At 45.8% G+C, this 27,765-nt stretch overlaps 2 protein-coding genes across 4 annotated transcripts in view; one reads left to right on the top strand and one right to left on the bottom strand.

Annotated features, from left to right (window-relative positions):
* The first annotated feature begins 442 nt into the window (after window positions 1-442).
* tefm (transcription elongation factor, mitochondrial) lies at window positions 443-8,420 on the top strand. The gene is made up of 4 exons (XM_052032963.1): window positions 443-635; window positions 1,666-2,123; window positions 3,335-3,484; window positions 5,969-8,420. Exons 1-4 carry the CDS (start codon window positions 599-601, stop codon window positions 6,398-6,400), a joined length of 1,077 nt encoding a protein of 358 aa, XP_051888923.1. The 5' UTR covers window positions 443-598; the 3' UTR covers window positions 6,401-8,420.
* Window positions 8,421-13,866: 5,446 nt separating this feature from the next.
* Window positions 13,867-27,765, bottom strand: part of atad5a (ATPase family AAA domain containing 5a) — a 52,235-nt gene continuing 38,336 nt past the window's right edge. For 2 of the 3 annotated variants that reach the window (XM_052032949.1, XM_052032950.1), the window contains exons 21-25: window positions 26,988-27,190; window positions 23,549-24,429; window positions 17,213-17,269; window positions 16,747-16,908; window positions 13,867-14,915 (exon numbers count right to left, since the gene is read on the bottom strand). In XM_052032949.1, coding sequence (XP_051888909.1) covers window positions 14,837-14,915; window positions 16,747-16,908; window positions 17,213-17,269; window positions 23,549-24,429; window positions 26,988-27,190 — 1,382 coding nt within the window. In that variant the 3' untranslated portion in view covers window positions 13,867-14,836. The remainder of the gene's footprint in view (window positions 14,916-16,746; window positions 16,909-17,212; window positions 17,270-23,548; window positions 24,430-26,987; window positions 27,191-27,765) is intronic. The other variant, XM_052032951.1, reaches the window with a different exon arrangement.

The following is a 27,765-nucleotide window of genomic DNA, read 5'->3' as shown; positions in this document are numbered from 1 at the left end:
AAAGACGTATGGGTTAGGAAGTTGTGGGCATGCTATGTTGATGCCGGAAGCATGGCGACACTTGTGGGCTGCCCCCAGAACACTCTACGCAAAAAGATGCATTTCACTGTGTGTTTCGATGTATGTGTGACTAATAAAGATAGCTTAACCATAATATTGAGTTACATTACTGAGAATGAGTGAGGCTCAGAGGGAAGTAGGTGTTCACAAAAGTTAGCAGGCAGGTCCAACAAGTAGCTCAGAAGGCAAATGTCACAGAAGGGGAGTTGGGGCTAGTACAGAGCAGCCATGAGCAGGGCAGGCTTGAGGGGCCGAGTGGCCTACTCCTGCCCCTGTTGTCTTGTGTTCTTGAGAAATAATTTACAACAGCAATCATTTGAAAATAGAAAATCAGTTTGGAGGCGGCTTCTCGGTATTACCGGGGTTTGGACTCAGTTCCAGCGAAGATTTCCGCACCTTACAGAGGGCCGGGCTTTTCATTGCGCGGAACTGACGTCCGGGCGACGGTTGCCCGCCGGAGGATCAGCCGGACGCGCTGACGGACGGCATTGGCGGCTGCACGGGGCCTGCGGGCTCAGGCTGAGCCGGGGTGGAGGTGATGTGGGCGCCGGGGGTGAGGCGGCTGTTGGCCCGAGGTGAGGGCCGGGGGGACCGGGGGGGCCGGGTGGGGGCGGAGCGGGGGGAGGCCGCTCGGCCCCTCGCGGCGGATCTCCCAATGCGGCGCCTTTTCCTGCAGCGTCTCCCCCTCTCCCCCCCTCCCCCTCCCCTCCCCCCCTCCCCTCCCCCTCCCTCCCCCCTCCCCTCCCCCTCCCCCCCCCCTCCCTCCCCCCCTCCCCTCCCCCCCTCCCCCCCTCCCCCCCCCCTCCCCCTCTCCCCCTCCTCCCTCTCCCCTCCCTCTCCCCTCCCCCTCTCCCCCTCCCCCTCCCCCCCTCCCCCTCCCCCCTCCCCTCCACTCCTCCCCCTCCCCTCCCATCCTCCCCCTCCCCCTCCCCCTCCCTCTCCCCTCCCCCCCTCCCCCCCTCCCCCTCCCCCTCCCCCTCCCTCCCTCCCCCTCTCCCCCCCTCCCCCCCCCCCTCCCTCCCCCTCCCCCTCCCCCCCTCCCCCTCCCTCTCCCCCCTCCTCTCCCCCCCCCTCCTCCTCCTCTCTCCCCCCTCTTTCCAACCCATCCTTCCCCCCACCCACCCCCTCCCGTCCTACATTCCCTCCCCACCCATCTCCCCCACCGATGTAAAATCCTGTCACGTTATAGTGAAGCTTCCCCCTTGCACTGTGAAATAATGTGTTTATATAGCACCTTTAATATGGTAACTCACTCTAAAGAAATATGACCGAGCATTGTAAGGAGATGTCAGGACAGGTGACCATCCTAACCGTAGTGGGATTTGTAAGCGGCATCTTGAAGAAGAAGGTCTGGCTACAGGTCGTAGAACGAGAGGGGTCGGGATTGTCATAAGGCTGAGATTGGAGAAGTACAGTGGATTTTAGGGTAGAGGAAGGGAGGGGTGAGTTTACAAAATGATTTGATCATAAGGCTGACGTTTAAACCATCGGCAGTAGTGAGCAGAGGTGTGGTGAGTTAGGTTGTGGGTAGCAGTGTGAGTGGGTGAGTTTGAGTTGCAGAATGTGGGAGCCTCGGTGCTCACGGCTACGTCTGTGTCTCTGCAGGCCGGCAGTGTGTCTTCTTGTGGTCCAGGCTTCCTAATGCAGTGCTACACCAGGGCTTCCTCCGCTGCACTCAGTGCAAAGACAGCCGCTACACGCTGGCAGAGTTCCAGCACCTTGACTGTTCGCCTCCCGAGCCGAGTGCCGATGACCTCGACGATCTCTACACGCCTGAGCAACGGGAAGTCATCCTGCAGGTGCTGAACACGGCCTCCCGCGAGGAACTGGCTGGGATCAAACTGCTGCGGGGCAGGAAGTCGGCCAACATCGTGGAATACAGGGAAGGGCACGGACCGTTCACCCACCTCCAGAGCTTGCTGGAGGTGCCACTCTTCAAACATAAGACCATAATGAGAGTGTGTCAGTCAATCCTGAGCCCGTTACAGGAGCCAGGGAAACGAGAGAAGAGATTCCATGGACTCAAGTTTATCAAGCCCGATGTGGAAAAAAAACAGCTTTTGGTAAGTCTAGGGAGTACCCTTGGTGAAGGACCTACACTGGCATACCACATGTATACTCAGTCATCTGTTGCCATTCCTAATTTCCTGGAGTTGATTTATACTCCTGGATCTGCAGTTTGTATACGCAAAGCACAGTGGTATGGTTGATTTAGTACGCTGGGGTAAAAACAAGATAAGATCGTGTCCATTGAAACACACAGTGAAATGCATCTTTTGCGTAGAGTGTTCTGGGGGCAGCCCGCAAGTGTCGCCATGCTTCCGGCGCCAACATAGCATGCCCGCAACTTTCTAACCCGTACGTCTTTGGAATCTGGGAGGAAACCGGAGCACCCGGAGGAAACCCACGCAGACACGGGGAGAACATGCAAATTCCTTACAGACAGCGGCAGGAATTGAACCCGGGTCACTGGCGCTGTAATAGTGTTATACTAACTGCTACACTACCGTGCCTGCCCTGCAAATGGTAAACTAGATATTGTGTACAGGGTGCACAGTCGGTATAGTGGATTCACAATACTGGGTGTACAGTTAAGTCTACTAGATTCAGTATACTGGGTGCATAGTTACTAGGCTGGATTCAGTGTGCTTGGTGTACAGCTGGTACACTGGATTCAATAAACAATGTACAGTTGGTATTTTGGATTCAGTATAGCTGGCAGACTAGGTGTAGAGTTGTTATTACTATATTTCAGTAAACTGGGTGCACAATTGGTATACAGGATTCAATATACTGGGTGCACAGTTATACTGGGCTTGGTATACTGGATTCAATATACCAGGTATACGGTCAGCAAACTGGTTGAGATAAATGGTGTACAGTTAGAATCCTGGAAACTATGTACTGCGTTGAGTAGTATACTTGAAGCATTTGAACTTTCAACCTGCTGGCTTCAGTTGAGAGTGTTATACACACAGAACATAGAAGAGTACAGCACAGGACAAACCCTTCCACCCATGATGTTGTGCCAAAGTAATTAAACCAATGACTCCTAATTAATCTAATCCCTCGTCCCCGCACATTAACCATCTCCCTCCCTTCTCTGCATATCCATGTGCCTATCTAAGAATCTCTGGATATTCTGTGTGGAAAGCTTTACTGGGCAATTGTTGGGTCAGTGGTGACTGATCCATGTAGAATGTAGTGCACATGGTCTCACAGCTGCACTGTGGGGAGGGACTGTACCTAACTAAACCTTTCTGCTTCTGACAAGGCTGCGAAGACCATCGTGTCGATTGTGTTTGGAATCCGTAGGATTGCATGGGCTCATGTGGATCAGAACCTCACGGTCCTGGACTGGAATCAGGAGGAGAGTCACCGGTACATGAAGGGCCCATACTTGCCTTCCCTGTACCTGGAGGAGGTAACTGCAAGTTTCTTTCCCTTATCTCTCTCCCTGTCCTGCCCTCTCTCCCTCTCCCCGTCCTACTCTCTCTCTCTCTCTCGCCTGTCCTTCTCTCTCTTTCTCTCTCTCTCCCTCTCCCCTCTCCATCCTCTGTGTCTCTCTGTCTTTGGTCCTGAGGCTGCTGTTCTCTCGAGATTGAGATCTGCGAGGAGTTGGCAGGTGGATTGACTCTTCCCTCCGGCGGGATTGGGCTTCTCCCTGGATGAAGTCCTGGTGACTTTGTCACATCGAATCTCCTTCTCCTGGTCAAACAGTTTCATTCCCCTCCCTGAATATTGTTTATATAACCAGGGGATAATTGTGTTCTTCAATACGAAGCAAACTCCCTGTGGCCTTGAGCCTTTCTTGCGGCAGAGTGCTGGAGCGTACAGGAATGTCTTGGAAAACCAACTGTCAGAGAGATTCAATATGATGAGATGTTTACAGATGGAGCCAGGCTGTGCTGAGAGGGTTATGGAACTCTGTTCCCCAAAAATCTGCTGAGGCTGTGGGCTGGAACTAAAGCAGGTGGATGGAGTTAAGATATAGAACAGCTCCAACTGAAGTGAGAGGTGAAACAGACTGAAGGGGCTCAATGGCACCTTCCTGGTGCTATGAAACCGCAGTGTAGTGGGACTGTGGCTCGTGGGGAGCTGTGTGTCCGCTCCTCACCTTGATGCGGGTCACTGTGGGAATCACAGGCAGGATGCAACATCTTGCCGATCGTTGGCAGCTCTTCCCGATTTAAGCCAGGCGGTGTTACACTGCTACACATCCAAGGGGTCTTGGAAATAGGCTGGGCTGTTCCGGCAGGGTCTGCCGGCCATGAGAACAGATAGAAACAAAAATGGACCATTTGGACCCTTGATCTGCTCCACCATTCAGTGAGATCGTGGCTGATCTGCCCCACAGCACCCCTCTCCTGCACTGACCCCATATCTCTCGATTCTTCTAATGTCTTAAAATCTGTTGATCTCTGTCTTAATTATACTGAGTGACCGAGTCTCCACAGCCCTCTCAAGCAGAGAATTCCCAAGATTTACCGATCTCAACGAAGACGACATCTTCAGCTGTTAGTCCTGAATAGCTGATCTTTTATCTTGAGATTGACCTAGACACCCCAGTCAGGGGAAACGACCCACCGAACTCTAAGAATTTTGTATGTTTCAGTGAGATCTCTGCTCTTTCTGATAAACCCTACGGAGTCAAGATCCAGGCTGCTTAACCTTGCCTCAGTGGACAATCCGCTGCCTCCCAGGAATTAATCTGAAGAACCTTTATTGCCTTCCCTCTGTTACAAGTATATCCTCCCTGGGATATGGAGAACAGATCAGCACGTCACATTCCAGGTGCAGTCTCCTCAGGGCCCAATAGAATTGTAGTAAAATGTCTCCTCGCTTGTTCTCAAATCCATGCCGTTTGTTCCAGTTTACCTGCTATACCATGTGTACAGAGCCATAGAGCAATCCAGCACAGATCCAGGCCCTTCGGCCCAACCAGTCCGTGCCGACCACGGTGCCCACCCAGCTAGTCCCAATTTCCTGCGATCGGCCCATATCCCTCCAAGCCCCGCCCCTCCATGTACCTATCCCAGTGCCTCTTAAATGATCCTGTTGTACCGCCTCACCACTTCCTCTGGCAGCTCGTTCCACACACTCACCACCCTCTGCGTGAAAAAGTTGCCCCTCAGGTCCCTTTTAAATCTTTCCCCTCTCACCCTAAACCTATGCCCCCTAGTTTTGGACTCCCCTACCCTGGGGAAAAGACTGTTACCGTCCACCTTATCTCGCTCATAATTTTAAACACTTCTATAAGGTCGCCCCTCAGTCTCCTATGTTCCAAGGAACAAAGACGCAGCCTGGCCAACCTCTCCCTATAACTCAGGCCCTTGAGTCCTGGCAACATCCTCATAAATCTCCTCTGCGCTCTGTCCAGTTTAATTACGTCTTTCCTATAACAGGGTGACCAAAACTGTACACAGTGCTCCAAGTGCGGCCTCACCAATGACTTGTACAACTGCAACATAATGTCCCAACTCCTGTACTCAGTGCCCTGACTGATGAAGGCCAGCGTGCTAAACACCTTTTTCACCACCCTGTCTACCTGTAATGCAGCTTTCAACAAACTATACACTAATCCTAGGAACCTCTGTTCCATCACACTCCCTAGGGCCCTACCATTCATAGTACTACTAGGGTAAGTGTATGGTGGATGGATCAGTACCAGAGGAGGTTGATTTAAGGGGTTTGCTAAATGAGTATTATTTTTATCTTCAAGTTGCTATAGTCAAGAATATGTGAAAGGGTGACAGAAACACATTTAATGGGCACTTTCCGTGTGGGGAGAGAGGTGGCAGTGCGTCCAATTGAATAGTTGTTCCAAAGAACCGGCACAGCTATCATGGTCTGAATGACCTCATTCTTTCCTCCTGGTGAATACTTCTAATCTTTTCCATGTTTGCAGATTTCCTCAGCTGTGTCAAAAATCCCCAAAGCAGACTTCTTCATCTTGGAGAAGCCCAGCATCTCGATTCAGAACACCAACCTGTTCCCCGTGACCCTGCACTTGCGGACGATTGAGGCCATGTTGCACGGCTTGTTGGGCGCGCACTACCTGGAGGACAGGCGGCACCGGGTGCTGAGTGTGGTGCGCACTGCCATCGGGAAGCACTTCCAGCTGATGGTGGGCGAGGCCCGCACCAGTGGCAGAGAACTGGTACAGCAGCTCATGGTGGACTCAGTGACACAGGAGCACCCACGGGTGCTGTTTCCCCGAGATGCACTTCCCCGTTACAGGAGGCTGTTTCAGAAGGCTGGACCGGATCGTGGAGAAGAACTGTGTGATGCTTTGCTGCAGGCAGTTGCTTTCTATGAATTTCTCTTTAGTAATTCTTAAACGTCACTACAGTTGGAATGGACTCTTGTTGCTACTGGCATCGAGAGGAGGTTCACAGAGGAGAACTTTGCTTCTCATCTCTGCTCACTGACCTATTGGGTTCTTGTGTTCACCTTCCTGTATCTCATCACAACTCTGTTACACACAACCCTGGATGGTCAGGTTCATTGTTGGACTGTAGTAGGTTTTACAGTTGTGTCAAATCCAGATGGTCATTCAATCCCCAACCTCCTGCCCCTGTCTTTAGTGATGTTGCTCAAAGGATAAATATCGGTGGGGATGGTCAGATAGGGTCTTGGTTTAAAACCTCGCCTGAAATTTGGCACCTCTGCCAGTCCAGTACTCTCTTGGTGCTGTGTCATATCGCACTGGGAGTGAGAGCTGAGAGTGTCTGTTCCAGTCTCCGGAGTGGGGTTTGAACCCAGAACCTTCTGATTCACAGGCAAGAACCACAGCCTGGACTGGGAGCAAGATCAGGTGCACCCTGGGATACTCCAGCTCAGGACAGAGAGCTGCTCAGTGTGTGGGGAAGGTCAGACGGTTACATTTCAGAATGTCTCTGTTTAATTGTGTACTTTTCTCCTGCAAGGCCTGTTTGCTCAGTTTCCCGGTTTGTTTTTGGCGAGAGCTACGACGGGAATTGGCTGCCTTTTAAGCTGACCTTTGTTGGCTGAGGATCGAGAGGAGGTGAGGGTGTGGGGAAGAAATTGAAGTTTAACAGCCCTTTCAGAGTTTGAGTAAAACCCTTTAGCTGGTAATAGTGTTGGGCCACAAACCAGCCAACCCCATTAACCCACAGGCCTGGGCTGAGTTAACTGATCCCAGCTGGTGCTGTAGGTCCATCTGTGCGGTGGGAAGGTTGTGAGGCATAGGATGTGGGGCAGGAAAAATGGAGTGCTGTATCCAACTGACCTAATCCTCACCGGGGGGAGGAGAAATGTGGCAGCTTCCCCACTGAATATCTGAGTGTTTTTCCGAATGTCAACATTATTCTGATGTGAACAGTTCACACAGGTACTGGTTGATGTGGGTGTTACTGGTTTAAACTCAGCTCCACATTGAGACCAGCGACATGTCCACTATTTCTGGTTTGATTTCACTCCTCAACACTTATTATTAGATGTGATGCATTTCTGGATAAAAACAGAGAATGTTGGATATCCTCAGCGGCTGTGGAGAGGGAAACAATGACTGGTGATGTCTTGAGGTGTGAATGGTGCTATAGAAATGCAAATCTTTTAAATTCTGCTCAGATATTAGACTCAGGTGATTGTATATTTCTCCTTGTTTTGCTTTATTTACCATTAAAGGATTTCACTGGAGTTACTTGTGCCTTCTTTAGTAAATGAGTCTGCTTACTTGGGCCAAGTGCAGTGGAGCCTGTCTGTGTGTGTCGGGCTTGAGTTGGGTCAGCTGTACATTCTGACACGTTGGGCTGTGAGGTGACAGACTTGCTCGATCCTTCATCCAGGTCAGGGTAATTCTCTGATTAAAAGGTTCTCTGATTCTGTTCACAACGTGGATGCAGCTTGGCAGGTCCTACCTGATTTTTTGCAAACACTTCCATTTCAGGTTTGGGAGTGAAATGAAAACAAGTAGTTGGGTGTGGAACGGCCCCTCTGGGTTGTAGACTTGTGCTTAGAGAGTCAGTTCACTGCAGGAGTTGGTTACTGAGGAAGTGATCAATATGCAGCAATGCAGATTGCCTTTTAACTCCTTGGTGGTAAGATCACCACGTGACTTGGCTACCCCCCACCCTTGAACAGCCTGATTCAGGATGAGCAAGTGCTGGGTTATACTCACTACTGTGGAACACAATGACAGCACCGTCTTGAAATACCCAGGTCCATGGAGCAGATGGACTACGAACCAAACTCTCCCTTCTACCCAAAAACCATCTTCTTGATGGCTGGACAGGTGGCTAGTATCTGAATGGGAAGCCATGGAATTGTATGAAGACAAATCATTTTAAATGTTCCCCTCACCTTCAATAAGAAGCAAATGAACTGTTACTGTCTGAGACTGTCCAGATGGCCACTTTCCTCTCTTCTGTTGCCCCACTGAGCAAACTAATATCTCCCCTGCCTGGGGATTACCTTCCTCCAGTTTTGCTCATGTCTTCTCATGCTCCTTCAAGCCATAGAAAGCACCCTATCCGGGTGCATCACACCTCAGTATGGCAACTGCTCAAGGCCGCAAGAAATTCCAGAGTTGTGAACACAGCCCAGTTCATCAAACAAAACAGCCTCCCCTCCATTGATCCTGTCTACACTTCCTGCTGCCTCAGGAAAGCAGGCAGCATAATCAAGGAACCACCCCCCCCCCCCCCACTGTCATTCTCTCTTCTCCCTCCTCTCCCATCGACAAGTAGATATAAAAGTTTGAAGGCACCTACGACCGGGCTCAAGGACAGCTTCTATTCTACTGTTATCAGACTCTTGAACAGACCTCTCATACACTAAAGATGAACTCTTGCTCTCAATCTACCTTGTCATGGCCCTTGCACCTTATTGTCTAGCTGCACTGCACTTTCTCTGTAACTCGAACACTATATTCTGCATTTTTGACTACCATGATGTACTTGTGTCTGGCATGATCTGCCTGGGTGGCTGAGTTTTTCACTCCATCTCAGTACATGTGACAATAATAAACCAATACTTCTTCATAAGACCCTCCTCTTGCTCCCCCACTGACCTTTCTCTAAACGTCTGCTTTTCATTCCTACTTCAACAAAAGCTTTTGGGCGGTTGAGTTATGTTCATATGAAGCACCTTAAGGACGCAGTGTTTCCTGTGTCTTTGACTCAAATACCCTCTGAAATGGACCCATCAGTTCAAGGGCAGTTAGAGCAGGGCCAGCAACAGATCCTGTAAAAACAAATTAACGAAACTAATTGTTTTGAATCCAGTTGGTAAATGACTAACATACCAAGCCATTATTGCTGCTAATGGCAGATCACATTTCAGCAATTACATCGTTGAATGGAGCAAGAATGTGCATAAGTCAGGAACTTCCCAGTGATTGACACCATGAAGTCATGGTGTAATGTGTCCCCATGGGTTCCTTGCCACACTATAGTAAGGATGTGATTAAGCTAGAAATGTTCCCTGGATTGGCGGGCTTGAGTTACAAGGAGCAATTTGGATAGGCTGGGACAATTTTCACTGGAGCGAAGGGGTAACCTAGAGGTTTGCAACATTGAGAGGCAAGGATCGGGTACATAGAGTCATTTTCCCAGGGTAGGGGAGTCTGACTAGAGGGCATAAGGTGAGAGGAGAAAGATTGGATGGGGAACTGAGGGGGCAACTTCTCATACACAGGGTGGTGGGTATATGGATCAAGCTGCCAGGGGTAGGTGCAGGTGCAGTTACAAGGTTTAGAAGACATTTGGACAGGAACACAGATAGGAAAGGATTAGAGGGATATGGGCCAAACAGGACTGGCAATAGATTGGCATCTTGCATGGTGAGCACGAGTTGGGCCGAAGGGCCTGTATCTCTGCTGTATACTGTGCTCCCCTCCGGCTGTGATACGTGGATGACCTGCAGAAAACACCTAAGAATTCCAGCGCCGGCACTTCCTGGATCATTGCATTAATGTCAGTGCCCTCACAGAGACCAACGTCTGCATTACTGAGGCTTCATTACTAGAGCTGGTACTGTGTACCCACACCTCGTGGACCCATAACTGCAACAGGGAAAGGCAGCAAGCAGGGAGGTAAAAAGGAGATTTTAAAGCCTCACAAAATAAAGATCAAGAGATGTAGCATCTAAACTTAGGGGCGACACAGCTTGCAGAGTTGCTGCCTCACAGCTCCACAGGCCTGGGCTTGACCTCTGTTGCTGTGTGCAGAGTTTGCATGTTCTGTGTCAGACTTGTGGGTTGGTAGGTTAATTGGATGCTGTAGATTGCCCCTCGTGTAGATGATGGGTAGAATCTTGGGGGGTGGGGGTTAAGGAGTTGCTTGGAAAGTGGAGAATATAATGGGATTAGTGTAAACAGGAGCTGGGTGGTTTGCAGGGTCTTGGTGGGCTGAAGATCCTAGTTCTGTGTCTATAAAATCACAACAGCAGACATTAGCCTAAGGAAAAACAACCAGCTTTGAAGAAAAATGTCTCAGCCCTGGTGCAATAAATACCAGAACAGGACAGACGACTGTCTGATTACAATCATGGCCCTAACCCATAAGACAAAGGAGCAGAATTAGGCCATTTGGCCCATCGCGTCTGTTCCGCCATTTGATCATGGCTGTTTTAATATTCCCCCTCAACCCCATTCTCCTGCCTTCTCCCCGTAACCTTTGATGCCCTCACTAATCAAGAACCTATCAACCTCAGCTTTAAATATACCCAATGACTTGGCCTCCACAGCCATCCGTGGCAACAAATTCCACAGATTCACCACCCTCTGGCTAAAGAAATTCCTCCTCATTCTCTGTTCTAAAGGGACGTCCTTATATTCTCTTTTGTTTTGCTCTAGGTAATCTGCTTTATTAATTAGAGAATTGACTGCACCATCCAGTTTGTTTGGTTCATGTTCACATCGATGATTGGTGCCAGTTTTCTGCCATCTCCATCTCAGTTTATCATTTTTTTCTAATCCCTTCTGTCTGTGCTAATTCAGCTTCCTCTTCAAGAAATCTATGATTAGCTGCAATCAGACCCTGTGACAGTAAGTTCCACATTCTAACTGCTTTCACAGAATTCAGGAGGAACTTCTGTACTGTTAAATTTATTACAAACTTGCTCGTATGGCTCTGAGTTTTGATCTCCTGATCTAGTGGAAACATTTCTTCATCTCCACATTAAAACTTTTAATAATTTTAATCTCCCCTCAGTCTTCTCTTTCCCACTGAAGAGAGCCCCCAGTTTCCTGATATTTATAACTTCTCAGTCTGGTATCTTCCTTGTAAAAGTTTGTGTTTTTTGTATTATTGTTACAGTGCATTTAGATCCTTTTCACGGTAGTGTAGTGGTTAGCGTAACACTATTACAACGCCAGCAACCCGAGTTCAATTCCTGCCGCTGCCTGTAAGGAGTTTGTACGTTCTCCATGTGTCTGCGTGGGTTTCCTCCCACATTCCAAAGACGTACGGGTTAGGAAGTTGTGGGCATGCTATGTTGGCGCCGGAAGAGTGGCGACACTTGCGGGCTGCCCCCGGCACTCTCAGTAATGCAAAAAGATACATCTTACTGTGTGTTTCGATGTACATGTGGCTAATAAATAAATAAATCTTATCTTAATAAAAACCAGAACAGTTCATGCCATATTTGCTTCCTATTTCCTTGAATGCACTCTGTGATGCTTCTCTCCCACAGCCCACGACTTGAAAACAACTTGGGTGGAAGTGACATGGTGTGGAATTATGACAAGAAAGCTTGTGTTGTTTAAGTTTCCCCAGAACACCCAACCAGGCATTTCTGGGGTAAAAGATGACGTCCTTCAGTACATTTTCACACAGAAATATTTGGAAAAACATTTCCACTGAAAATAATAGGCACAGGAATAGAAACTACTGGCAGAATTATTTTCGACAGCTGAAGTCATTAAAGTTAGTCCTGTTGGTGTTGAACACAATTGAACAGAGGTCAGGTTTTGATACTTTACATCCATTAAGCGTTGATAACTTAAAACAAAGATTAATTGGAGGAGGATTTTAGGTCAACAGTAATGGAAGTTTCAGCAGCACCACGGATACATCCAGACAAGAGTTCCAATTGAAACATTTTGCAGAGTTGGTTGGCCAGATGCAAGGATTGGGCATTTTGTTTTGAAGTGCTGGGCTAAGTGGTGGGGGAAAAGTTTCACTTGGCTTTGTAGAGGTATCTAAGGATTGGGAGATCTTCCCTTATCTTCCTCAAGTTGTGGTGCAGAGCTAGTTATTGCCATTCCACTTCCGAACCAAGCAGAGTATTGGTTTGGGGAATTTTATATTCTGAGTCACAAGAGACTGCAGATGCTGGAACGTGGAGCAACACAAAAGGTGCTGGAGAGATTTAGCGGGTCAGGCAGCATCTATGGAGGAAGATGGACAGTCGACATTTCGGGTTGAGACCCTTCATCTAGACTGATGAAGAATCTTGACCCAAAACGTCAAGTGTCCATTTCCCTCCATAGATGCTGCCTGACCCACTGAATTCCTCCAGCACCTTTTGTGTTGCTCTTATATTCTGAGACAGCTGTGAAACAGAACAGTTTCAAACCAGGTCTACAGTTAGCTGCCAAGCTGAAGTGCCTTCTGCTCTTCCTAAAGACACAGAGACTTTTGTTCCCCAGATACTTTCATCAACTTGCACACAAGGATATTTACTAATGAATTAGGGTGTTCCAGCTCAAAGTTGTAAGAAAAGGGTTGAGAAGCTTCCTGATAGTTGACACCGTACTGCTTTAAAAATCCTAAGAAAGTTTCATCATGTCAGTCCAATTGGGATTTGGATCTAAATAAATCAGGGCACCACACTGTCTCCAGCTTGAGTGGCCTCACTGGAGAGAATGGAGTCACAGAACTGTAAAGCACTGAAACAGGCCACATCAGTCCATCTGCCTGCATCCCTTTACGCCTTTCCTATCCAAATACCTTTTAAATATTGTAATTGCATCTGCCTCCACCACCTCCTCTGGCAGCTTCTTCCAGAAAACCACCACCCTCCGGGTGAGAATCTACCCCTCAGATCTCCTTTAAATTTCTCCTCTCTCACAAACTTGTGCCTTCTAGTTCTAGACTTCCCCATCCTGGGAAATACTCTATCTAGGCCCCTTTATAAACCTCTGTAAGATCATCCCTTGGCCTCCAACATTCCAGTGAGAATAAATCCAACCTTCATCTTATAACCACAGCCCTTCATTCGAAGCAACATCTTGATGAATCTCTTCTGCATGCTCTCTGTTGCTACCACATCCGTTCTGTAGTGTGGTGACCACAACTGAACACAATACTCCAAATGCAGTGCAACTAATGTTTTGTACAGCTGCAACATGATGCCCCAACTCTTATACTCAATGCCTTGGCCAATGAAGGCAAGAATACCAAGTGCCTTCTTCACTACCCTATCCACCTGTGTTGCCACTTTCAGGGAGCTTTGGGCTTGCTGGAATGGATAGTGTGGAGGACATTTTCCACGTGTCATAGAGTTTAGAAGTGACTAGGTTTACTGAAATCACAATCTCTGGTTTGGTATTGCACATGACCATTGCTCAAGATAGGTCCCTACATAGTGACAGAAAGAACCCTGGTTGTCCTCTCCCCTCTGACAGTGGGCCATTCACTGCCTCAGCCCAGCACAGACTGGTGGCTGTTGTCTGTGCAAAGTGAGAGGAGCCTATAGCAATCTATCAACCCAAATTTACACCCACAAAAAACAGAAAAGCATGTGTATTTTGCCCTGTATCCCAATGATTAAAATACAGAGTTCCTGAGTAACACTTCGCTTAAAGACTTTTGCTCTATATTGTATTGGAGTTTGCAGTTAAATGGCATGACTCTGATTTATTTAATTCTATATCTTATGTCAGAATGGGGTGTACAATCACACCATACAATACTGGGACACCCCATTCTTTATAATACTCCTGAAATATAAAATTGGGAAATTAAAACCTTTCAGTGGAAAACATGATGAACCACAGTCATTCACAATTTCAGATAAAATTTTACCGTCCATGAGATAGTCATTGCCCAGAGTAAGTTAGTTACAAGCTGCTTAGGGTCAACCCTGCACGAGGAAGATACCAGTCTGTTCACACTGCTTTACATTCCTGGTCCTGTTCATAACACTTGTGGCAGATTTATAACCAGCACTTGTTGCTTTGGTTGAAAGGGGAAGAGAGTAATAAATCAACATGGAAAGACAAAGGTATAGTTAATCAAAAAGCATTCAAGTACTTCTATTCCCAAAAACCGCGAGGACAGGGAAGTAGGAAGAAAAATATACAATTTGTGGCTCGAATCCCTGGTTCCAATCCAGTGATCACAGCGGGAATGCGCGTGAATGTTGGAACTGTTTGCCTCCAATATCTTGTAAAAATCATTCCCCCTCTAACTCAGAGATTATTGGGTGAAGCTGTAGAGGGAGGGTGACTAAAAATCACTGCTGCTGGCAGCAATGTAGTTAACTCTCCACAAGTGTCACAATCAGCACTAACAAAGAAAAACGATCATGCACTGGATTTTTACATTCTTACAGTTGTCTGCTGCAATTAAATTAAGATAATCCACCATTCCTCTACAAAGTTTCACATCACTTTACTGTACAAAAATATTCATTCACGCACACACACACACACGCACACACACATACATACATACACACACACACGCGCGCGCGCAAGAACAAGTACCAAAAAGAGACAGGGGCAAAATACCCCAAAGATACTGTCTTGTCTTTCAAATATGTAGTAATTTACTGTACAAATAATATTGCCATCAAGTCAGGAGCTTCAGGGAAAATCTGCTGCAAGGGCTTCCAGAGTGTTTTTAGGCAGTTCCAGGTGCGCACCATCCAAATAGTGCAGAAATCTGGAAAAATAAAAGAATAAAACAGGATTTTTCTTCTTTAAAACGTGCATTTAAAATAAGTGGAACAAATACATATCAACATCTGAAAGAGAAAGCAGATACAAATCTGTGGAGATGCATTTCTGCACAGCACAAGTTCCAAATTAAGGCTAATACAAAACAAAATGCAGCCTGGTGGTACATAGACTACCAATGCAGGCATGACCCATGTAAACCCACTGCACCCGAATTCTCCACGTCACCCATTCCAGCAGATCACCAACCTTGGTCAATGTACTGAACCAGAAAGAGCACGACTGGATTTCTGTAATTTCCAATGGGAGGAGAATGAAGTAGCTGCACTGTGCCTCTAAACTTTGAAAAACACCTCGAGTACACTTCTAAGTTTTGTCATTGGATTCAATTGTTAAAAATTTCAGCTCTACATTAGGGGGGAAAACCAAATGATCACTGATCAGTGATGGGGCAATGGGAATGAATCAAAATGGTTAGACAACCTGACATAATATAGTTCTGTGCAATAATTCTAGTGGTATCAATACACTAATGAAACCTAGCAATAGCACGATCTTAAAATATCTCAGAAGTAGACTACAGCTCCAGTATTCAGCTGGGCGTAGGTACATCTGTAATTATGAGGAATGATTCCGTTCTGAGCTATACAGTCTGTAAAAGGCTGAAGGACTCCGCATGCAGTACAGGAAGTCCCCGGGTTATGAACGCCTGACTTACGAATGGCGGGAAGAAGGCACGGAACTGGGCACAGAACGGTTTGCCTGTCAGTGTTGACTTTTTCCAGGTGATGGAGGCGGCGAACGGCTGGATCGTGAATTTCGTGTGTTAAAGTCTGTACTGCTATTTCAGGGCAGGGATGTTCGAGGAGTTCCGAATGATGAGGGATGCCATGAATGGTCACCAGCCCCCTCTCCCACTGCCCCCACCCACCATATCTATATCTCTATCTCCCACCCCCACCCCCCCCCCCCCCCCCCCCCCATCCAGCACTCGCTCTGCCCCGACAGGTCGTCCCCGGGTAATGACCGAGGTCTGTTTCTACAGATGTCCTTAAGTTGATTTTGTCCGTCAGTCAGAAAATACACAAAATTCACTCCATGTGGTAACTGTAGCTCCACAGTACTGTACTGTAATGAATGACACCAAACGCACATAAAACTGATGACAATCTTCACACGTCCCGGCAATAACAAGTTATGCTGTATTTTAGATTGCTTCACATTATGTGTGGAATTATAATGAAACTGGAATCAAAATTCCATTTAGATCTTAATATATAGCAATAAATAACTGAAGCTTGTAGTGATTTAGGACTAATTGACTCTAGATGTGAACTGTACGTAACTGTTCTGACTTACATACAAATTCACTTTACGAACAGACTCAAAAACAGAACTCGTTCGTAATCCAGGGACTTACTGTAGTGTTTTAATTACAAGATGCGAGTTGCATCACGGTCAGGTATTAACATTTGTGTGAGTGTGTAGACTTACACTAGCCAACTCAAGCAAGTACAACAAAGGAAACAGAGTGGCAGAATCTTTATAGAGGTGCTGTCAATAAAGGATCAAATAATTATAGGGAGATGTAACACGCTATTAAGGAGGTCACCAAATATATCATGCATCATCTTAAACTGTTTTAGTTGGTAAATCTGTGGGATGAATCTCACCTCTACACTATCCATTCAATGAAACGTACCTCTAGCAATCAGAGAGTGATGTGAAATGAGGACTAGTGAAACAACCATGCTCCTTAGATAGTGGAAGTTTATTTCAAGCAAAGAATCTAAAAACAAAGCTGCAGAGATCCATACCTGCGCTTTGCTTTGCCCTGCTCTTTCAGTTTCTCTGCCCTGCAGATAGTGCGGAGAGCTGGCAGATACTCCATGGCACTTGCTCGTCTGTTACCCAGACCCACAAACGCTTTGTTGTTGGAGAATACAGTTTTCAGTACATCAATCCTTTTAGATGCAGCGCTGGAGGACAGAAAAACACATGTCAGCATTTAATTTAAACTATTTTCAGCCTGAAGGAGGAAAAGTCCCCCTCAAATCTCCCTAACATTGCATTTGTTTTCTCCAGATATCACACTTTAAGTTTATTTTGGCTGTGTTTATGACCACACATCTCTAGCCTAACCCTTTACTGAATTTCTACTTGCAAAATTAAAATGACTGGTTGTCGATTTCATGCCATTGGTGAATGGAGAAGCATTAAACGTATTATTATGCTAGTCTCTGACAACAGTCAGTTAATGTAATCAAAGGATGAAAAGAAAACCTGATCCTCCTGGGCTGATGTTTCCTTGAAAGGCAAAAACCTGTAGATGCTGGAAATCTGTAAGAAAAACAGAGAATGCTGGAAATATTCAGCAGGTCAGGAAGTATCTGTGGAGAAAGGAATGGAGTTACTATTTCAGGTTGCTGACTTTTCATCTTTACAGATGCTTAACTATTAATGCAGTCCTTGGGGTCCAAGTCCATAGTTCCCTGAAAGTGGTAACATGGGTAGATAAGGTGGTAAAGAAGGCATACGTCATGCTTGCCATTATAGGTCAGGGCATAGAACACAAGAGCTGTGATGTTATGTTGCAACTTTATAAAACACTGTTGGAGCACTGTGTGCAGTTCTGGTCACCACACTTTAGGAACAATGTGATTGTGCTGGAGAGAGTGCAGAGGAGATTCATCAGGATATTTCCTGGATTGGAGGTCCTCCAATTGGATTGGATTGCCTGAATTGAACGCAGGTTCAATTCTGGCCACTGTCTGTAAGGAGTTTGTACGTTCTCCCCGTGTCTGCGTGGGTTTCCTCCGGGTGCTCCGGTTTCCTCCCACATTCCAAAGATGTACGGGTTAGGAAGTTGTGGGCATGCTATGTTGGCGCTGGAAGCATGGCGACACTTGCGGGCTGCCCTCAGAACACTCTACGCAAAAGATGCATTTCACTGTGTGTTTCGATGTACATGTGACTAATAAATAAATATCTTGTATCTTAGTTTTTGGGAGAGATTGGATAGGCTGGGCTTGTTTTCCCTCAAGTGAAAGAGACTGAAGAGTGACCTGATAGAAGCATACAAGATGATGAGAGGCAGAGACAGAGTAGATAATCTTTTCCCTTTATTAGGGATATAAAAGAAGGGCACAGTTTTAAGGAGAGAGGCGGTTTTAAATAAGATCTGAGCGATAATTAAAAAAAAATATACACAGAGTGCACTGCCAGAGGAGGTGATGAAATCAGATACAGTCACTACGTTTAAGAGGCAGTTAAACAGACACAAATAGGCAAGGCATAGAAGGATATGGTCCTAATGTGGGCGGCACTGTAGCGTAGCGGTTAGCGTGATGCTATTACAGCGCCAGCGATCGGGGTTTTATTCCCGCTGCTGTCTGTAAGGAGTTTGTACGTTCTCCCCGTGTCTGCGTGGGTTTCCTCCGGGTGCTCCGGTTTCCTCCCACATTCCAAAGACGTACAGGTAGGTTAATACGGGTTTAAAATGGGCAGTGCGGACTTGTTGGGCTGGAAGGGCCTGTTACCACGCTGTAAATAACATTTATTAATTTATTAAAATGGGATTAGTGTAGATGGGAAAAAGGGTCAGCATTGACATGGTGCTATGTGATTGAAACAAAGACCATCTTTGAAGTACCATAGATACTGGATATCTAAAACAGAAACTGAAAATACTCAGCTGATTAATAGCAGCAACCTGAAATTGTTTCTCTCTTTGCTTGACCTGCTGAGTGTTTCCAGCAACTTTTGGATTGGGTTCTTGGGTACAGGTATGAAATAGGAAGGTTAGCTCTGAAAAGGGGAAAAAGACAGAAAAGGCTCATGTAGGCCCAGGTAGTGTGGCAAGGTAAACAGAGTTAACACCTCAGTTAATAACTTTACATCAGATGCTGCCCGACTTCCTGAGTCTTTTCTGTCTTTCCCTCCTTTTGAGAGCAGACCTCCCTATTTCACACCTGTGGACAGGACCTTCAAATAATCTTTATGCACTGAAAGTTAAAAAGTTAGGCACCTGTAAATGGGACAGTTAGCAAGTGGGTGCAATATCCTCAGACTTGAAATGACAAACATTCATTCAACTCATCTTATACAAGGAAGAAATAATGGGAGAGGCAATTTCTTTTAGCTTTACTCATTATATCAGTACAGTAGTATCTGGATGAGATAGTCAGATTTAATTGCTATCAAAGCACTAATAATAGCTGCTGGAAACGTATTCTGGCAGTTGGAGCATGACAGGAGAGTGAGCTGGTAGGAGCTAGATCCAAGATTGGATAACTTTAACCCAAATCTCTTGTTAATTCATTTTATCGTGTGCAGGACCAAGTGCAAATTAGTTATTGATTCATCCCAATAATGGCCCATTTAACCTATGATTGCACAGACTGACAGCTGCTGTTTGACAATGTTTAATTACAGGTTTAAGGTGCTGGGGAGTAGGTATATAGGAGATATCAGGGGTAAGTTTTTTTTTTACTCAGAGAGTGGTGAGTGTGTGGAATGGGCTGCCGGCAACGGTGGTGGAGGTGGATACGATAGGGTCTTTTAAGAGACTTTTGGATAGGTACATGGAGCTTAGAAAAATAGAGGGCCATGGATAAGCCTAATAATCTCTAAGGTAGGGACGTGTTCAGCACAGCTTTGTGGGCCGAAGGGCCTGAACTGTGCTGTAGGTTTTCTATGTTCTAATGTATATAACTGTTTTCCTGTCATGATCTGTTTGACCTCGGGAGTATGGGTTATTATTATTCACATGTTTAAGCAGCAGCATTAACTGTGGGCATCAAATTTGATAACTTTAACCCAAATTCCTTGTTACTTCATTTTATCACGTGTGGGGAATTCTGTTTGAAGTTATCAAATTTGATGCCCACAGTTATGCTGCTGCTTAAACATGTGAATAATAATAACCCATACTCCCAAGGTCAAACAGATCATGACAGGAAAACCGTTACATACATTATCAAACAGCAGGTCAAACGGGCCATTATTGGGATGAATCACCAATTAATCTGCACTTGGTCCTGCTGGTTAAGGGAGGAACATTGACCAAGATGGTGGGACTTTCCAGAGGTAATAGATCGCACAAGGCTTTGGATTAACGTGGCACCTGAAATCGGATTACTTCTCAGTGTTGATGCACTCAAGGCCTGAAGTTGAAACTTGACCCTTATTCTTGACTCGAGCTCAAATATCACTAAATAAATCATGATAATGGAGATTACGGACGTGGGAAGTACACAGAAATATTAGTGACAGGAAGAAAGAAGGGCTGGTATTCTGGAAAGGCAAAATCAAACACTATAAACCAGTCTTAATCTGAATCAATCTCAGTGTGTCAAGAACATTTCTCAATGGCTACAATAAATCCTTCAACCTCTGCCTGCTCTGCAGCAGCTGTGTGTACTATACAAGGCCTTATATAAAACCAAGGGGTCCTGGGATCAGTCACACCTTCCTGATCTTGCTCCTGACAATGGGATGACACCTTATTCTGCATTCTAAGGGTTGACTGACTGCATTGACAGATTTCCACACAATCCACTGCAGAACATCACTTGCCCAGTGGTGACATCCTCAGTATCAGGTGTTGTGGGTTCAAACCTCACTCGGACTTGAACACGTAATTCAGAGTTCTTGGAATGTCAGAGGGGCAGCACCCAGGGAACGCCAGACTGTCAGAGCAGCAGTTGTCTCTCTGATACCAAGCCATAAAGGAATTCAGGGCTTTGTTTCAAAATTCTATGGAGCTGTGCTGCTGGCATGGAAAATATTTACCCAAGAATTAACACTAAGACTAATTCAGCAGGCTATTCAGATCACTGCTGTGGTGGAATCTTACTGTGCATGCACTGGCTGCCACTTCTACCTACAATACTTCAGGAGTACTTCACTAGCTGGTAATCATTTTAGAACACCCCAAGATAGATTTCTTCCAGGCATCACCTAACTGGCTTCACTTCCCACTGTGTGGGGTGGCTGATTGAATCTGTCTGCCGTAACCCAGTCACCAATTTCTCTTCAATTACGATTTGACTTCACTACTTTGGAAATACTGACACCCCATGGCTTTTTCAACCTACCACCACCCCATGAAATCTTTCATTTTACCCATGACTTGCACATACCCGGGAAGTTTCCAGTCCCTTCTATTTTCATTTGGTGCAGTTCAGCAAAAAGGTTTAAACCCCAAGCTTCCTAAAATCTGGCCTGTACTCCTATATTCACAACTTCCAACACAGTGTTGTCAGTGACTAACCAGTTTGCAATGACCGCAAGTCCCAGTTCACCTACACCTGTCTAAAAGACAGTCCAGACTGCAGTCCACAGCTCCCTCTCTCTCTACACAAACTCTCTCTTCAGCTGCTTACTCATCAACATCTATGACAGCACACTGGCCCAGCTGGTCTCCCATAGAAACTGTGTCAGACTGTAAAATAGATATTTAAAAATAAAACGCTGGTGATAGGGATTCCGCAAACTTAGCTTAGATGAGAAGTTTCCTGGATTTTGCAGAAGTCAGGGAGGCAAACCCCACCTCACAGAGAACAAGCATCAACTGCTAAATCCTGTCAATTATTTGAACAGATTCTATTTGTGGCATTACAGAACTGCAGAACTTACTGAACTCTCCCTTTGACTTCCACTTTTTAAAACAAAAATGAAGGGAAGAACACAGTGCTCTTGCAACCTCAGAACATCACAGAGCCAAGAAAGATTATCTTCAAATTAGCTTATTGTTGTGATGCAGGAAACTTGGCAGCCAATTTGGCAGAAAAATAGGGGAGGGAAGGGTTAGATAGATCTTAGAGCAGGATAAAATGTCGGCACCAAAGGGCCTGAATTGTGCTGTAATTGTTCTATGTTCTAACATTGTGGGCCGAAGGGCCTGTACTGTGCTGTAGTGTTCTATGTTCAATTTGTGCAGAGCAAGATCCCCCAACAGCAATATGATAAATGATCAAACAACACTTTGGGGACGTTGATTAAGGGACAATATCAGATAGGATGGAGAGGAAAAACTCACATCACTTTGAATAAAGCCACGGAATCTTTTAACGCCACCCAAAAGGTTTAACCGCTCATTCCAACACATCAAAACTCCCTTAGAAGTACACTGGAGGTTAGCCCAGATTATACACTTGGTTCCCAGAGCAGGGTTTGAGCCCGTAAACCTCTGAATCAACCAAAAGAGTTCTGCTCACTGAGATAAGCTGCCAGTACAGCTCCTCATACACTGCAGGACTCCATCACAGAAGCTCACCTTGCACTGAGACTCAGTGTGCAATATACACAGGAAATCACGAGTTCATACACTTCAAAACTACTTTATTGGCAGAAAAATAATGATCTGGGAGGTAAAGCTTGTGAACGTTTCCTTCTTTAAGCCAGGGAAGGTTTCACGTAATTCAAAGCTGCACGACAAAAACAATCACTGCAAGCTCAACTGGTCCACCATCTTCAGTGACACTGCAGCCGCACTGGCAGCTCGTTATTGACTCTTTATCTGGATTAAGCATCAGTATTTTTTTTCTTACACATCTCTCAATGGCCTGAGCTGGTGGTAAACAACAGGTCTGTGTGGTGAAGGCATTCCCACAGTCAGGATTTCCAGGATTCTCACCTAGCAACAATGAAGGAACTTTGATGCATTTCCAAGTCAGGGTGGTGTCTTTATCTATCTGCTGTCTTTTCCTTTCGAGGAAATGGAAATTGTGGATTTGGACACTGCCACTGAGGAAATTGTGGTGGAAATGTAGCTGTGCCTTTCTGGTGACCATGAACTGGTGCAGGGAATGTATGTTTAAACCAGGGGACATACTGCCAATCACCTAGTGCCTTTTTGCACAATAAGTGGAAACGTTCAGTAAATTCGATATTTCCTCAGGACTGAGAGATATCAGATCAACAGGATTTAGAAGGAACCAGATTAAAGGAAAGTAGGAAGGGGAATGGTGAACTCAGGAAAAGCGACAGAATATCTGGGAAATAGTTGGATGGCACAAGTTGTTAAACAGCAGGAGACCTCCGCGTTATGGGGAGGTTGTTGCGTTCTGAGAAAACTTTCCGTATTGTAATTTTCCTTAATACGAAGCTGTGTCACCTGCACACGCGTCAAGAAATGCAAGCTGAAAATAAAACGTTTACTTATATTTTTCACATAAAATCCATGAGAGCAAGTTTTATCCCCCATCTCAAATCTGTGAATTCTGTAAGGGCTGAATTTTTTTGCCCGAACTATGTGGGGGTCGCTTGTACAAGACAGAAAAATCAAAGGATAAGGTGGGAATACCTACAAGGGGACTGTAGGAAGTCTGGAGGCCCGAGCGTTTATGCGCTAGGTTCACTGGATGGGGGATCCTGGGGGTAACAGGACTTTTCTAGTCCTGGATACCAATTCCATGATTTAAAAATTGAACAGGTCGCAAGTCTGTCACCAGCCCCCATCAGGCTGCCAAAACAAAAATCACAGAACACGCACTGGGGAATACTCTCCCAAATGTTCCCCATCACAATTGAATATGGATATGGGGAAGTGTGCATACAGAGGATGGTGATGAAGGGTGCTGATATAACCCTGCAGAATAATTATAAGAATCACACCTGGTATGATAGTGCAGAAGATCTGTGAACACCGTGTTGTTGTTTTGGTGATTTGGAACGTGCAGGACGAGCTCCTCCGCCACTTCCGTCCCCGACTCTACGCACTTGGTGCCAAACGAGTCCATGGCACGTTGGATCTGTGACCGACACTTATTCCAGCTCAAGGCTTCCACAGCCGCTCTCGTCTCCCCAAAGCAGTGGAAGGACCACCAGTCTCCTGAATCGAGCCTCCTTTCATCCAACATGCCATTTTTAATCTCTGCAGCAGCCCAGTGGTAACTGCTCTGTCCACATGAGCCCTCGCTCTCAATCACTCCTCTGTTGAGGCAGCAGTCCAAAAACGAGATACTATCTGTGAACTCAGCTATCGATCCTAGGCATGAAGACAACAATTCACAACACTTCTTTTCTGCTAATGTCCTTGGCTTCTTTTCAGCAGCAATGGAAGAGTTAATCCTGCTCTCTGAGGGATTGTTCTCATTCACTGCACTTGCCAGGCTTCCCGGTGCCTTATCAGCGACAGAAGATGAGGTAGAAATTTCATTTGGTAATGTAACAAATGCATTGCTGTTATTCAACTCATTGTCAAACAAGTCACTGTCATCAAACAGGGCAGTTTTTCTGCCGCGCTTCATCCTGCCTGAGATTCTTACGGGGCCAGACTTGGCTGAGGAATTACCAGCTTTCTGTCTGGAATTGCAGACAGAAGGCCCCGTCTCCTTCACAAGCACCTTTTCTGGCTTCTTTGGATCAGGAATGACTCGCAGTGGTAGAGGCAGAAGAAACTCCAAGTTATTGAAGATGAAGTCCAGCCGCCGCCTCTGGAACTCCAGGAGAACTTGCACTTGACTTCGCCATTGCTCCAGAGAGACAACATCCCGCTGAAAAGCAAATCACAAATTGTACAGGCACAGATCAGCATCAAGAAGAGTCAGCGGAACACTGCCTGTGGCCCTCCCAATATAATGCAGCTTCTGGGATGGATACTGTTGCATACTGCTCTTGTTACAGAAGTTAGACAAAAGCGTCCCTACTGGATTAGATAGTTAGTTAGTTAAAGGGCCCTGCGCCTTTCAGTGGCAAGACAATCACTTCCATTGCTGCATATCGTATTGAACGGGCAGGCTTGAGGGTTACTCCCATTCCCATTTTCTTGTTCGTATACTTATCCAGAGAATACTACTTGCCTTTCTTGGGAGCATAAGGCCAGTTTACACAGGTGAGCTTCATGCCAGCCTGGCTTTACCCTCCTATCTCGCTTGTTTCCATAGTGAGAGGCACTTTTAGTCAAGCAGCCCATCTCACAGCTCACTAACTGGGAAAAGCGATGAACCCACCAGAACAATCAAGCGAACAGCTCTTCAAATGGTTCTTGGCAAAGGAATCAGAGGTGACAATTCCTTTCTAAACATCATGCATGATACTTTCCAAATGATAACTGATCGTGTGATGAAAACAGATTTAAATGCAGCTTTTGCAAGTGAATTAGTTAAATATTTGAAAAAAAAATTGCAGGAAAATGGGGCAAAGAATGAGGCCTGGTCTAACAAGACAGGTGACACAGTGGTGTAGTTGGTTGAGCCGCTGCCTCACAGTACCAGAGACCTGGGTTCAATCCTGACCTCTGGTGCTGTCTGTGTGGAGTTTGCATATTGTCCGTGACCGCGTGAATTTCCCCCGGATGCTCTGATTTCCTCTCACATCCCAAAGATGTGTGGGTTGGTGGGTAATTGACTGCTATAAATTTCCTCTACCATGCCAGTGAGTGGTAGAATCTGTGGGAAGAGTTGATGAGAATGTGGGGAACAACAGAAGTGAGAATAATGTGGGATTAGTGTAACTGAGTGACTAAGGGCCTGTTCCCATGCTGTCTCTCTCTTGCACTCAAGGTTACTCTTTAAAAGAGCCAATGTAGATTCAACAAGGAGCCAAATACTCAGGCGGGCAATTCTATCAGTGTTGATCTTGCAACAGTTGAGCTCACATGCCAACAGACAAAGGAAGAGTAGGTCACTGCACAGTAAGATCATGGCTGATCTGATTGTAACCTCACTTCTATATTCTCACCCATGCTGAATAACCTTTCGCCTCCTTGCTCATCAAGAATCAACCTACCTTTGCTTAAAAATATGCCCTTTGAGGGAATTGCAAAGTCTCAGGACCCTTTGAAAGAAGATAAGTTCACCTCATCTTCTTCCTAAATAGGTGGCTACTGATTCTGGGCCATTCCACAAGAGGAAGCATCCTCGCTACATCCACCCTGTCAAGAGCCCTCATGAGCTTGTCTGAATTAGTCAAGCCTCCCTCATTCTTCTAAATTCCAGTGGATACAAGCCTGACACATGTAACTTTTTCTCAAAAGCAACCCACCCATTCCAAGTAGCAGTTCAATAAAGCTTCTCTGAACTGGTTCCAATGCATTAATTTCCTTCCTTAAATAAAGTGACCAAAACCACACTCAGTACTTCAGACATGGTCTCACCAATGCCCTATAACCGAAGCACAACCTCCCTACTCTTGTGCTCAATTGACCTAATAATAAACAATATTATTCTGTTAGCTTGCCAAGGAATTGATTGTGGACTATAGGAAGGGGAAGTCGGGAGAACACACACAGTCCTCATTGAGGGGTCAGTGGTAGAAAGGGTGAGTGGCTTCAAGTTCCTGGGTGTCAGCATCTCGGAGCATCTATCCTGGGCCCGACACATTGATGCAATCATGAAGAAGGCGTGCCAGCAGCTCTACTTCATTAGGAGTTCGAGGAGACTTGGTGTGTCACCAAAGACTCTTTCAAATTTCTACTAACGTATGGTAGAAAGCATTGTGACTGGTTGCATCACCCCCTGGTATGGAGGCTCCAATGTGCAGGATTGCAAGATGCTGCAGAGGGTTATAGACTCAGCCAGCTCCATCATGGCACAACTCTTCCCACCATTGAGGACATCTTCAAGAAGGTGGCATCTATCACTAAGGACCCTCACCATCTGGGACATGCCCTCTTCTCATTACTACCATCAGGGAGGAAGTACAGGAGCCTGAAGACCCACACTCAACTTTTTAAGATTAGCTTCTTCCCCTCCACCATCAGATTTCTGAACAGTCCATGAACACTACCTCGTTATCCCTCTTTTGCATTATTTATTTATTTCTGTGTACCTTACAGTAATTTTCATGTCCTGCACTGTACTGCTGCCGCAAAACAACAAATTACACGACATGGGTCAGTGATAATAAACCTGATTCTGATTACTTGCTCATCAGCAGGTCTATCCTGCTTTTCCATTGCCCTATCACTGGACTATAGTTCTATAGATGCCAAAAGCACTGAGCTCTCCTTTGTCCCTCTCAACAGTACTTCACCCAACTGGTTGTGTGTCACACGAGAACCTCAAACAGGAAAAGTAAGCCTGTGTGTTAAATAACAGTGGGGAACCATTACCTTGAACATGGAAAAGAGGCAGTTTGAAGGTTCTGCATTGTTTTTGAAGCCAAGCAGGTTCTCTGCACATCCTGTGTTGCATTTGGGAACATCCTGCATTTCCACAACAGAACTGCCCTTTGATGATCCTTCTCCAGTATCTTCAGCACCAACAGCATTCCTGACTGGTTCTTTCTCAGGTGGGACTGGAACTACACTCGTTCCTTTGGTTTATGGGGAAATGCACATTAAAAAGATTTTTTTTAAAAACAAAGAAAGATAAAACGTTTATTTATAATTTTACATTAAGGTTGTATTTTAGTACATACTAAACACATTGTTAATCTCCAAATTTTATGAAGCATCACTGGCAGTCCCAAACTCATGTGGCCCAACTTCTAAGAATTCTCCATATGGGGAAAAAGCTATAAAAATATAAACAGGATCTAAGGGAAAGTAACAATTTGGATCCAAAATGAGTTCAACAGTAAGAAGCAAGAGGCAATGGTTGATGGGATTTTTAGTGACAGGTAGGCTGCTCATAATGGTGTTTTGCAGGGGTCAGAATATCTCGCTGATTTGGATGCTAATGTAGGGGCCATGATTAAGAATTTTTCAGATAATTAAACAAAAATTGAGCACATCAATGGTGAAGCAAAATGCCAGGGGCAGTAAGAAGTTATTAATGGACTGGCCAAGTGGACACAAAGCAGCAAATAGACTTCAATTCAGAGAATTGAGAGATAATTGGGTGGGGACCAGGTGGCAAGACAGACAAAGGAATACACAATAAATAATA

Source organism: Pristis pectinata, chromosome 18 (assembly GCF_009764475.1).
Source record: "Pristis pectinata isolate sPriPec2 chromosome 18, sPriPec2.1.pri, whole genome shotgun sequence".
In the NCBI taxonomy this organism is placed as follows: Eukaryota; Metazoa; Chordata; class Chondrichthyes; order Rhinopristiformes; family Pristidae; genus Pristis; species Pristis pectinata.
Note: the sequence above shows the minus strand (reverse complement) of the source record. Positions and strands in the feature narration are given on the sequence as shown.

Coding starts and splice junctions, on each gene's coding strand:
- tefm (XM_052032963.1), top strand. CDS start 599: ATGTGGGCGCCGGGGGTGAGGCGGCTGTTGGCCCGAG. Junction 636..1,665: donor GAGGCGGCTGTTGGCCCGAG/GTGAGGGCCGGG, acceptor GTGTCTCTGCAG/GCCGGCAGTGTGTCTTCTTG. Junction 3,485..5,968: donor CTTCCCTGTACCTGGAGGAG/GTAACTGCAAGT, acceptor CCATGTTTGCAG/ATTTCCTCAGCTGTGTCAAA.